The sequence below is a fragment of the Eubalaena glacialis genome, chromosome 15 (genome assembly GCF_028564815.1).
Source record: "Eubalaena glacialis isolate mEubGla1 chromosome 15, mEubGla1.1.hap2.+ XY, whole genome shotgun sequence".
Taxonomy (NCBI): domain Eukaryota; kingdom Metazoa; phylum Chordata; class Mammalia; order Artiodactyla; family Balaenidae; genus Eubalaena; species Eubalaena glacialis.
This window is the reverse complement of record NC_083730.1, coordinates 69462950-69475199: the sequence shown is the minus strand read 5'-3', so window position 1 is coordinate 69475199 and position 12250 is coordinate 69462950. Positions and strand designations below refer to the sequence as shown.

General features: G+C 42.1%; 1 protein-coding gene across 1 annotated transcript in view; it reads right to left on the bottom strand.

Moving 5' to 3' along the window:
• Positions 1-308: 308 nt before the first annotated feature.
• Positions 309-12250, bottom strand: part of SEZ6L (seizure related 6 homolog like) — an 87428-nt gene continuing 75486 nt past the window's right edge. Inside the window, exons 14-17 of the mRNA XM_061169253.1 lie at positions 11418-11450; positions 9507-9621; positions 8051-8153; positions 309-388 (exon numbers count right to left, since the gene is read on the bottom strand). Coding sequence (XP_061025236.1) covers positions 359-388; positions 8051-8153; positions 9507-9621; positions 11418-11450 — 281 coding nt within the window. The 3' untranslated portion in view covers positions 309-358. The remainder of the gene's footprint in view (positions 389-8050; positions 8154-9506; positions 9622-11417; positions 11451-12250) is intronic.

Below are 12250 nucleotides of genomic sequence, written 5' to 3'. Positions count from 1 at the left end.
ATCTGATGCAGCCGTAGCATGGCATTGCTGATAGGAGAAACAGCCTGTTGCCGTTTTTTTTTTTTCCTCTTCCCTCTACTGCTGTGTTTGCTATTTTACAGGTCCTCCACCTGCCTTCAGGATTGAGGGCTGTACCACTAATTTGGCTGCAGCTGCAATACATCCAACCACACCTATTTCGATTTTAAATATAATAAATACAGTGAAGAAAACAGTAAGTCTTCAGTAAAGAGTCTAAAGAAAAGACAGCCGACACTCTGGGCTTTCCATCAAATACCACATAGTCTCTGGATGAATTTCTCGAGGAGGTTGTAGTTGAGTTTGTATCTGTAAGTTCCCTTCTCACGTGGAGCTCTCTCTAGATGGAAACTTCATACTCTCTGGTTTCCTGCGAGAGAGAGAAGCACAGATCTGTTGACCCCTTGTGTGGCAGAGTGACTCATGCATCGTTCTGGATCTTCACCCTTCCCTGTAGCCAAGATACTGGGCATAGGACTTTGCAGTGCTCTTTACTCTGACCTTGACTTGCTTTTACCAATGGGTTATGGGAAAGTGGGTCATAAGAGGGGCTTGAAAAGTGCCTGTGTGTTTCTGCTGCTGGTGTCCTGCCCTTCTGCCTTCACCATGAGTAGAGCATGCCTTTAGCACCAGCAAGAAGATGAGAGTCATGGACAGCAGAGCTGAGTCATCAGCCAACCACAGATGTGTGAGTGAGCACTGCCAAACCAGGACTACCACCCAGCTGAAACTAGCTGAAAACACTGCCCCGTGGACTGATGAGCAAATTAACGCTTGTTACTTTGAGCGACTGAGTTTTGGGATTGTTACTCAGCATTATCATAGTGCTCGGTGACTGATACATATACGAATAAGTCTTAATAAGGTCTAGTTTCTAAAGTGCTATTTTTCATCAGCTTGACCTTCTCTGAGGATTTAGAAACAAGCTATACACAATGTAAAGTAACATATGACCTTGTCTTACCAGTGCCATATCTAAAATGACCACAACATGTAGGCAGCAACCAGTTCAATTTCTCCAATACTCATGGAGTGTGTGTAATATACTCCAAGCCCCCAGGGCAGAGGAGTAGGGAGATAGAAGAAGTCATAGGCTCGGCCCCATGTCACTGTCACATGCTTTAATGGAGGTCTACAGTTCCCACTGGGTCAACACAGATAAGCAGTTCTGTCTGTGCTTCACGGTAGATGGCAGTGTGGGGGGCAGGCTCCAAGGTGGTCCTCAGGATCCCCAGCCTCCTGGTATTCACATTCCTTGTATGATCCCTTCCCCTTAACTGTATGCAGAACCTATGATTTGCTTCTAAGCAACAGAATACAGCAAAGGTGCTAGGATGTCACTTCCATGTTTATATTTTGTAGGACTGTGACCTCTCTCTCTCTCTCTCTCTGTGCTGACTCTGAAAAAGCAAGCTGCCATGTTGTGAGTTGTTCTATGGAGAGGGACACATAGAAAGGAACTGAGGTTGACAGCATGCAAGAAACTGAGCCCCTCAGTCCAACGACCTGCAAGAAACTGGATGCTATCAACAATCATGTGAGCTTGGAAGTGGATCCTTCCCCAGTCAAGCCACAGATGAGACTGCAGCCTTGACTGACACCTTGATTGTAGCCTGTGAGTCCTGGAGCAGAGGACCTACATAAGCTGTGCCTGGACTCCTGACCTACGGAATCTATGGGGTAATAAATGTGTGTCCTTTAGGCTCCTAAATTTGCAATAATATTGTTACATATCAATTGATAACCAACAGGAGGTCAGAGTAAGCAGGAGTGATGAAAGGTTAGCAAGGACAAGGAACAAGTCAAGTTTATGCCCCCAATGTTGGGAGATGATTGTACATCATCACACAGTGAATTTGAAGGGTTGTGGTTTTGCAAACTCATGACCAGCCTTCTTGTTCTTCACACATGCCTCTGGGCCTTTGCATGTGCTCTCCTGTCTTCCTGGCATCTTCTTCAGCCACCTTATATGACTCAGCTTTCTCAAAGATGAGATGAGATGGCCTTCTCCCATCCCATCAAACACTCATAGCACCCTGTCCAGTTTCTTTCATGGCCCTTAAAAATTACGGTTTGTTCACAGTAAGATAAGCAAAATGAGAAGGCAGAAAAACACACAGCAGATGAAGGAGCAGGGTCAAAACACACCAGACCTAACAAATGAAGAGGAAATAGGTAGTCTACCTGAAAAAGAATTCAGAATAATGATAGTAAGGATGATCCAAAGTCTTGGAAATAGAATAGACAAAATGCAAGAAACATTTAACAAGGACGTAGAAGAACTAAAGAGGAACCAAGAAACGATGACAAGCACAATAAATGAAATTAAAAATACTCTAGATGGGATCAATAGCAGAATAACTGAGGCAGAAGAACGGATAAGTGACCTGGAAGATAAAATGGTGGAAATAACTACTGCAGACCAGAATAAAGAAAAAAGAATGAAAAGAACTGAGGACAGTCTCAGAGACCTCTGGGACAACATTAAACGCACCAACATTCGAATTATAGGGGTCCCAGAAGAAGAAGAGAAAAAGAAAGGGACTGAGAAAATATTTGAAGAGATTATAGTTGAAAACTTCCCTAATATGGGAAAGGAAATAGTTAATCAAGTCCTGGAAGCACAGAGAGTCCCATACAGGATAAATCCAAGGAGAAACACACCAAGACACATATTAATCAAACTATCAAAAATTAAATGTAAAGAAAACATATTAAAAGCAGCAAGGGAAAAACAACAAATAACACACAAGGGCATCCCCATAAGGTTAACAGCTGATCTTTCAGCAGAAACTCTGCAAGCCAGAAGGGAGTGGCAGGATATACTTAAAGTGATGAAGGAGAAAAACCTACAACCAAGATTACTCTACCCAGCAAGGATCTCATTCAGATTTGATGGAGAAGTTAAAACCTTTACAGACAAGCAAAAGCTGAGAGAGTTCAGCACCACCAAACCAGCTTTACAACAAATGCTAAAGGAACTTCTCTAGGCAAGAAACACAAGAGAAGGAAAACACCTACAATAACAAACCCAAAACATTTAAGAAAATGGGAATAGGAACATACATATCGATAATTACCTTAAATGTAAATGGATTAAATGCTCCCACCAAAAGACACAGACTGGCTGAATGGATACAAAAACAAGACCCATATATATGCTGTCTACAAGAGACCCACTTCAGACCTAGAGACACATACAGACTGAAAGTGAGGGGATGGAAAAAGATATTCCATGCAAATGGAAATCAAAAGAAAGCTGGAGTAGCAATTCTCATATCAGACAAAATAGACTTTAAAATAAAGACTATTACAAGAGACAAAGAAGGACACTATATAATGATCAAGGGATCCATCCAAGAGGAAGGTATAACAATTGTAAATATTTATGCACCCAACATAGGAGCACCTCAATACATAAGGCAAATACTAACAGCCATAAAAGGGGAAATCGACAGTAACACAATCATAGTAGGGGACTTTAACACCCCACTTTCACCAATGGACAGATCATCCAAAATGAAAATAAATAAGGAAACACAAGCTTTAAATGATACATTAAACAAGATGGACTTAATTGATATTTATAGGACATTCCACCCAAAAACAACAGAATACACATTTTTCTCAAGTGCTCATGGAACATTCTCCAGGATAGATCATATCTTGGGTCACAAATCAAGCCTTGGTAAATTTTAAAAAATTGAAATCGTATCAAGTATCTTTTCCGACCACAACGCTATGAGACTAGATATCAATTACAGGAAAAGATCTGTAAAAAATACAAACACATGGAGGCTACACAATACACTACTTAATAACGAAGTGATCACTGAAGAAATCAAAGGGGAAATCAAAAAATACCTAGAAACAAATGACAATGGAGACACGACAATCCAAAACCTATGGGATGCAGCAAAAGCAGTTCTAAGAGGGAAGTTTATAGCAATACAAGCCTACCTCAAGAAACAGGAAACATCTCGAATAAACAACCTAACCCTGCACCTAAAGCAATTAGAGAAAGAAGAACAAAAAAACCCCAAAGCTAGCAGAAGGAAAGAAATCATAAAGATCAGATCAGAAATAAATGAAAAAGAAATGAAGGAAACAATAGCAAAAATCAATGAAACTAAAAGCTGGTTCTTTGAGAAGATAAACAAAATTGATAAACCATTAGCCAGACTCATCAAGAGAAAAAGGGAGAAGACTCAAATTAATAGAATTAGAAATGAAAAAGGAGAAGTAACCACTGACACTGCAGAAATACAAACGATCATGAGAGATTACTACAAGCAACTCTATGCCAATAAAATGGACAACCTGGAAGAAATGGACAGATTCTTAGAAATGCACAACCTGCTGAGACTGAACCAGGAAGAAATAGAAAATATGAACAGACCAATCACAAGCACTGAAATTGAAACTGTGATTAAAAATCTTCCAACACACAAAAGCCCAGGACCAGATGGCTTCACAGGCAAATTCTATCAAACATTTAGAGAAGAGCTAACACCTATCCTTCTCAAACTCTTCCAAAATATTGCAGAGGGAGGAACATTCCCCAACTCATTCTACGAGGCCACCATCACCCTGATACCAAAACCAGACAAAGATGCCACAAAGAAAGAAAACTACAGGCCAATATCACTGATGAACATAGATGCAAAAATCCTCAACAAAATACTAGCAAACAGAATCCAACAGCACATTAAAAGGATTATACACCATGATCAAGTGGGGTTTATTCCAGGAATGCAAGGATTCTTCAATATACGCAAATCAATCAACGTGATACATCATATTAACAAATTGAAGGAGAAAAACCATATGATCATCTCAATAGATGCAGAGAAAGCTTTCGACAAAATTCAACACCCATTTATGATAAAAGTCCTGCAGAAAGTAGGCATAGAGGGAACTTTCCTCAACATAATAAAGGCCATATATGACAAACCCACACCCAACATTGTCCTCAATGGTGAAAAACTGAAACCATTTCCACTAAGATCAGGAACAAGACAAGGTTGCCCACTCTCACCACTATTATTCAACATAGTTTTGGAAGTGTTAGCCACAGCAATCAGAGAAGAAAAAGAAATAAAAGGAATCCAAATCGGAAAAGAAGAAGTAAAGCTGTCACTGTTTGCAGATGACATGATACTATACATAGAGAATCCAAAAGATGCTACCAGAAAACTACTAGAGCTAATCAATGAATTTGGTAAAGTAGCAGGATACAAAATTAATGCACAGAAATCTCTTGCATTCCTGTATACTAATGATGAAAAATCTGAAAGAGAAATTAAGGAAACACTCCTGTTTACCAATGCAACAAAAAGAATAAAATATCTAGGAATAAACCTACCTAAGGAGACAAAAGACCTGTATGCAGAAAATTATAGGACACTGATGAAAGAAATTAAAGATGATACAAATAGATGGAGAGATATACCATGTTCTTGGATTGGAAGAATCAACATTGTGAAAATGACTCTGCTACCCAAAGCAATCTACAGATTCAATGCAATCCCTATCAAACTACCACTGGCATTTTTCACAGAACTAGAACAAAAAATTTCACAATTTGTATGGAAACACAAAAGACCCCGAATAGCCAAAGCAATCTTGAGAACGAAAAATGGAGCTGGAGGAATCAGGCTCCCTGACTTCAGACTATATTACAAAGCTACAGTAATCAAGACAGTTTGGTACTGGCACAAAAACAGAAATATAGATCAATGGAACAGGATAGAAAGCCCAGAGATAAGCCCACGCACATATGGTCACCTTATCTTTGATAAAGGAGGCAAGCATATACAGTGGAGAAAAGACAGCCTCTTCAATAAGTGGTGCTGGGAAAATTGGACAGGTACATGTAAAAGTATGAAATTAGAACACTCCCTGACACCATACACAAAAATAAACTCAAAATGGATTAAAGACCTAAGTGTAAGGCCAGACACTATCAAACTCTTAGAGGAAAACATAGGCAGAACACTCTATGACATAAATCACAGCAAGATCCTTTTTGACCCAGGTCCTAGAGAAATGGAAATAAAAACACAAATAAACAAATGGGACCTAATGAAACTTAAAAGCTTTTGCACAGCAAAGGAAACCATAAACAAGACCAAAAGACAACCCTCAGAATGGGAGAAAATATTTGCAAATGAAGTAACTGAAAAAGGATTAATCTCCAAGATTTACAAGCAGCTCATGCAGCTCAATAACAAAAAAACAAACAACCCAATCCAAAAATGGGCAGAAGACCTAAATAGACATTTCTCCAAAGAAGATATACAGATTGCCAACAGACACATGAAAGAATGCTCAACATCATTAATCATTAGAGAAATGCAAATCAAAACTACAATGAGGTATCATCTCACACCGGTCAGAATGGCCATCATCAAAAAATCTAGAAACAATAAATGCTGGAGAGGGTGTGGAGAAAAGGGAACACTCTTGCACTGTTGGTGGGAATGTAAATTGACACAGCCGCTATGGAGAACAGTATGGAGGTTCCTTAAAAAACTAAAAATAGAACTACCATACGACCCAGCAATCCCACTACTGGGCATATACCCTGAGAAAACCATAGTTCAAAAAGAGTCATGTACCAAAATATTCATTGCAGCTCTGTTTCCAATAGCCAGGACATGGAAGCAACCTAGGTGTCCATCATCGGATGAATGGATAAAGAAGATGTGGCACATATATACAATGGAATATTACTCAGCCATAAAAAGAAATGAAATGGAGGTGTTTGTAATGAGGTGGATGGAGTTAGAGTCTGTCATACAGAGTGAAGTAAGTCAGAAAGAGAAAAAGAAATACAGTATGCTAACACATATATATGGAATCTAAGGGAAAAAAATAAAAAAAAGGTCATGAAGAACCTAGTGGCAAGATGGGAATAAAGACACCGACCTACTAGAGAATGGACTTGAGGATATGGGGAGGGGGAGGGGTGAGATGTGTCAGGGTGAGAGAGTGTCATGGACATATATACACTACCAAATGTAAAATAGATAGCTAGTGGGAAGCAGCCGCATAGCACAGGGAGATCAGCTCGGTGCTTTGTGACCACCTAGAGGGGTGGGATAGGGAGGGTGGGAGGGAGGGAGATGCAAGAGGGAAGAGATATGGGAACATATGTATATGTATAACTGATTCACTTTGTTATAAAGCAGAAGCTAACACACCATTGTAAAGCAATTATACTTCAATAAAGATGTTTAAAAAAAAATTATGGTTTGTTGCAATCAGGATATTCACTGGCATATTTGATTGTTTGAGGTTCAAGGAGAGGCAAGAAAGTCTAACAGAGTTTGCATCCTGGCTGCAGGCTGTGTGTTCTGGCTGTGTGCAATCCTGACCAAATCGTTTGTCCTCTCCCTGAACCTCAATGTCCTCATCAGTCAATCAGAAATAACTAGAGAATCCATCACAAAGAGTTACAAGGATTCAAGGGGATTATGCATTTAAGGTGCCTGCCCCATAATATTACTATTACCATTACTACTACTACTACTACTATTATTATTGATATCTGTCTCCTTTGTGAGATTATAAGCTCATTAACGGAAGGACTGTGTCTGTTTGGTTCAGCTGTGTCCCTAGTACCAACACAAGGCTGCTGCTCAAATGTGTGGGGATGGTGCACACTGCCATTCAATAAGGAATGTAGTTTAATAAGATGTTGGGAACGCTGCCCACTGCCACCAGGCCACCGCTGGGCTCTGACCCATCTCAGCTATCTCTCCATGGGTCTCTGGTGCAGCCCCTCCTTTCTGTGACCATTCTGCTAAGAACAAACAGAGTTACAGGCTTGTCATCAGTTCCTAGAACGAGCTGAGTTCTCCAGCAGTTACCTCAATAGGGGTCTTGGCAGGGATGAGACAGGAGGACCACTGGCCATGCCTTTCTGCCAGCAGCATCGTGAGCAAAAGGAAATTAAACCTCCCGTTTCGATGTCGATGGATTCAGAGCAAAGAGGGAGGCACCAGGGAGAGAAGAGAGACCCACTCACCCCTGTCTCATAAATGGGGTTGTCGAACTCGGTTTCCACGGTGATCTGGCTGTAGGGGTGGGAGTACATCAGGGGCAGGCGGAGGTTGGAGTAATAGCGGCATCTGGAGAAGAGACGGTGAAGGGAAGAGAAGTTACTTTTCCTGGACGAGGAGACACCTTACAGTCCCACAGGGGAACGGTGGGTGCCACTTCCTGAGCGTGGGCACCTCCATGGATTACAAGGAGGATGTGTGGAGACGGCCTCTTGTAGGTGAGAATCCAAGTGGGGTGAAAGCTGAAATCATAATCGCTCTCGATTTCTAACCCAGTCAGTGATCCTTAAAGCCCCGGACCTCCCCTTACTGGAGCTTAATGTGTTTTCTCCTGTAAGATGATACAAGTCCCTCTTTAATGCAAAGAGCAAGCGCAATAATAATGAGCATTTATTAAGCATATACTGTGTTGCCTCAGAGCAGCCTTCCCTGACCACCTATTTAGATCTGGTCTCTGTTCCCACACCCTGTCTCTTTCCTTTATTGTGTTTATTATAGTATGTGATAATGTGTGTATTTCTCCTCTCCCCCTTCCAGACTGTGAGCTCCACAGGGACCATTTAGAGTAGGCAAATGCCTGCCTCAGGGCCTTTGCACATGCTGCTTCTCTGCCTGGAATCCTCCTCTCCCAGATATTTGCATAGTTTACTCATTGTTGCTTTCAAGCTCTTACTCAAATGTGATTTCTCACTGGGGCCTCCTCTAACCCTCCCCCACTTAAAATGCAACCCCTGCCTCACCCCAGCTCCCTTTTTCTCTCTTCTAAGTTTTCTTTTTCTCCCTGCATTTTTCACCTTCTAATGTACTACTTACTTTTATATTATACTTTACTTATTGTCTCTCTTCCCCCATCAGAACCTGTGCCCCACATGTCAACGATTTCTTTTTGTTTTGTTCACGATGATGGTCTTAGAGCCCAGAAAATGGCCTGGTACAGTCGGTGCTCAATACTTGTGAAATTGAATGAATTAGTGAATATGCTAGCCATAGATGAGTATCTTCCTTCCTTATTAAAGGCACGTTTTATGATCCCCGACACCTGGGACAATGACATTAAACTGTCAATACATACATGTTGAATAAGTGAGGGAATGAATGAGTGAATGAAGGAAAGAATGAGTCAGTGTGCCTGGCAATTAGGAAGTGTCTCTCTCTCCCATTAAACATTAGCTCTGTGAGGTCAGGAGAGTGTCTGTCTGATTTGTTGCTGCATGCTCAGCCCTCCTACCATGAAGGATTGGCAGGCGCACGATCTAAGTATTTCTCAGAGTTGAATTGAATCACACCATCCCTTCAATCACACAAATGCCACTGTCCCCAAGAGTGGAGACCCTGAGGCTCAGGGTCCAGTGATGAGCCCAGCCCCTCAGCACGCTGGTCGCTGAGTGGGTGAGAGCCCCACTCCCACCCGAAGCCCCATACCTGGTGATGTAAATGTAGGCTCCTCCCAGCAGTAAGGAGATGATGAGGACTGGGATGAAGATAGCCAGTGCCATGTTTCCCCCTTCCAGAGACGTCTCGGCTGCCGCTTCTGCTACTAAACACACAAGCCAGTGAGGGCACCTGGCTCCCAGGGCAGTACCCGCCCTCCCAGCCCGGCACCCACTCCAAGACCTAATGTCACAGAGCCAGCCACTGGAGAACCATCTCCAGAAGGGAGAAGAGGCAGAGAGTAAAGGAAATGGTGCTGGTTCTTGGCAACAGAGCCCCAGACCCATTCTTGGATGGGGTGGTCATCAGTTGAAATCTGGTTAAAATCCAATTCCAGGGAAGACTTGGAGAAAATCCCCAACGTGCTAACTGGAAAGGCAGATTTGCCTGACAGTCCATGGAGAAGACAGAGTTGTGTCTAGACTGGCAGGTCCCTCCCAGACCTGCTCAATCAGACCCTCCAGCAGAGGGCGCTGGGCAGCTGGGTCGGTGCTTGGTACCTGCACACCTCATGACACCCCAACTGCACACCCCGTGACACCCTAACCGTGAAGACACAGTTTTCATCCTCAGAGGCCACGGCTGCACACTCTCAGGCAACCCTCTCGGCCTCACCTGGGGCCTCCCGCTACCTCCCAGTGGTTAGCAGAAATCACAAGAACTATGATGATTATTGTGGAGGTGGAGGGGGGGAAGGGGGCGTTTTCCGAGCAAGGCTTGAAGGCAGACTCCACATCCCTTCTGGACACATTTTCCTCTGCCGTTCCCCACAGCCATGTCTAACAGAGCTCGGCATTACACAAATCTGCAATCCGTTAACCACCACTCCTTGGGTCTGAAAAATCAATCTTAATACCCATGATAAATGTGCGAGCCCAGAACATTACGATAGCATCACACCCTCTGAGCAACCCAGGCCTTTGAGATGTTCTCATGGTTCATTGGCCGGTGCAAGACAGCAAAGAAAGGGCCTGAATAGAGCATAACACCATAAATGCCCTTTTTCTTCTAGCGGAGTGACTAATACATGCTCCCCACAACCTACACATATATTTGAGCTCCGGCTCTGTCTGCTTGGATTAAAATGTCATCTGTTGCAGGAGAGAGGAACTAATGACATGTAATTTCCACTGCCCCAGATTCTGAGTGAACAATTTATTGTCAGAAAGATAAGTGGCTCCAAAAATAATTTAAAAAACTGTCCAATTGGTTAAAATTTTTTTTTTTAACAAAACAAAATATGTTATTTTTTTCCTGACACGACAGCCCAGTGAGTGGTTTTGTACCAAACTGAACGAAGGTTATACAGAATGCAGAACATTTTACGTGTGGGATGCATTGAAAAGGGAAGATAAAACAAAATCCTGGATCACTTCTAGCATCTGTTCCACATTAATAAATCTCACTTGGTAATTTCTAACAAGAACAGAAAACAAGGGGGATCCAGGGACAGCTATTTTGGGGAAGAAAAAGACAGAGGGGAAAACAGACCACAGAGCATCCCCTGAGGAAAGACCCTTCCCTCCCGAAACCAGGAGCTTGCTCAGCATGAAAGGTGAGGCATCTCTGGATTTAGCTCCCCCAAATAGCACCACATGGCTGAAAAGTTTTACAAGAGGGTATGTGTTTCTCAGGCACGTGAACTCCCAGATGTTTTTACCTCGTCATCATGAACAGAACGGGCGTCAAATCTCTTTCAGGTCATAGTTAGGACTATAAGTTGCAAATTCAATGATTTTTTTTTCTTTACAATGTCATTTGTTTTGAAATTACCTTCAGCAGTGTGAAGGCAGAAATTTTGCTTAATTTTCTGTTAAGCGCCTGGATAAGGATCTCCAAGGACCTTCCCTTGCTTTCTGCTATTAGCTTGGTTTATGGGATTTTTTTCTTCATGGGACTCACCTTCTAAAGCATGTTCAAAGCTGTCTTGATTAACTGAAAGAGAAATTGGAGCATTGGTCAATGTCAAGTGAATTCACTCTGTTTGCATGAAGCCCCCCCGCCCAAATTAGGTGCAAAAGTCCATTCCATGCTTTGCTGTAGTGCTGTGGTTTTGTTTGTTTATTTTTTTTAATCTTAGGCTACTGGAATTAGTGGAAATGCCTGGACTCATTCCCTTCCTAAGTTCCTGAGAGAAGATGAGACAGATACGAAAGGAAAAGGACAATAATTACTGAATACTCACCATATGTCAGATACTGGGCATCAAGAGCTTTATATATATTTGCTCACTTAACACTCACAACAATCTCATTAGGTAGATACTATTCTCATCCCCATTTAACAGATGAGCAAACAGAGGTTCAGAGAAGTGAAGCGATTTCTCTTACACCACACAGCTCCTAAGTGATGGAGGCAGGATTTAAACTTGCTTGGCTTTCTTGGGCCTTTGCTCTCAACTACATAGTCCTGGTCTCTTCAGTGCTTTTGTGTTGGACCAAGGCTGATGAATGGTGAGGGACAAGACAAAATTCCGAAATCCTGAGCCCAGCCAGAGGTGAAACTGTTTTCCTGCTTTGAAATATACATTTATATGAACCTTTCTAATTTCACTTTTATTCCATATTGATTTGGAATATAGGATTTTTATTCCATATTTTCATTCCTTCATTGCCATAGACTGGAACTCTCTGGAGTTGGTTTATTCCCCTGGATTCCCTGTACAACTTCTCTGAAAGTTCAGGATGATGGGGGCTGGTGTCTTCACACTTTGGCATCCAAGTCATCATGATAGC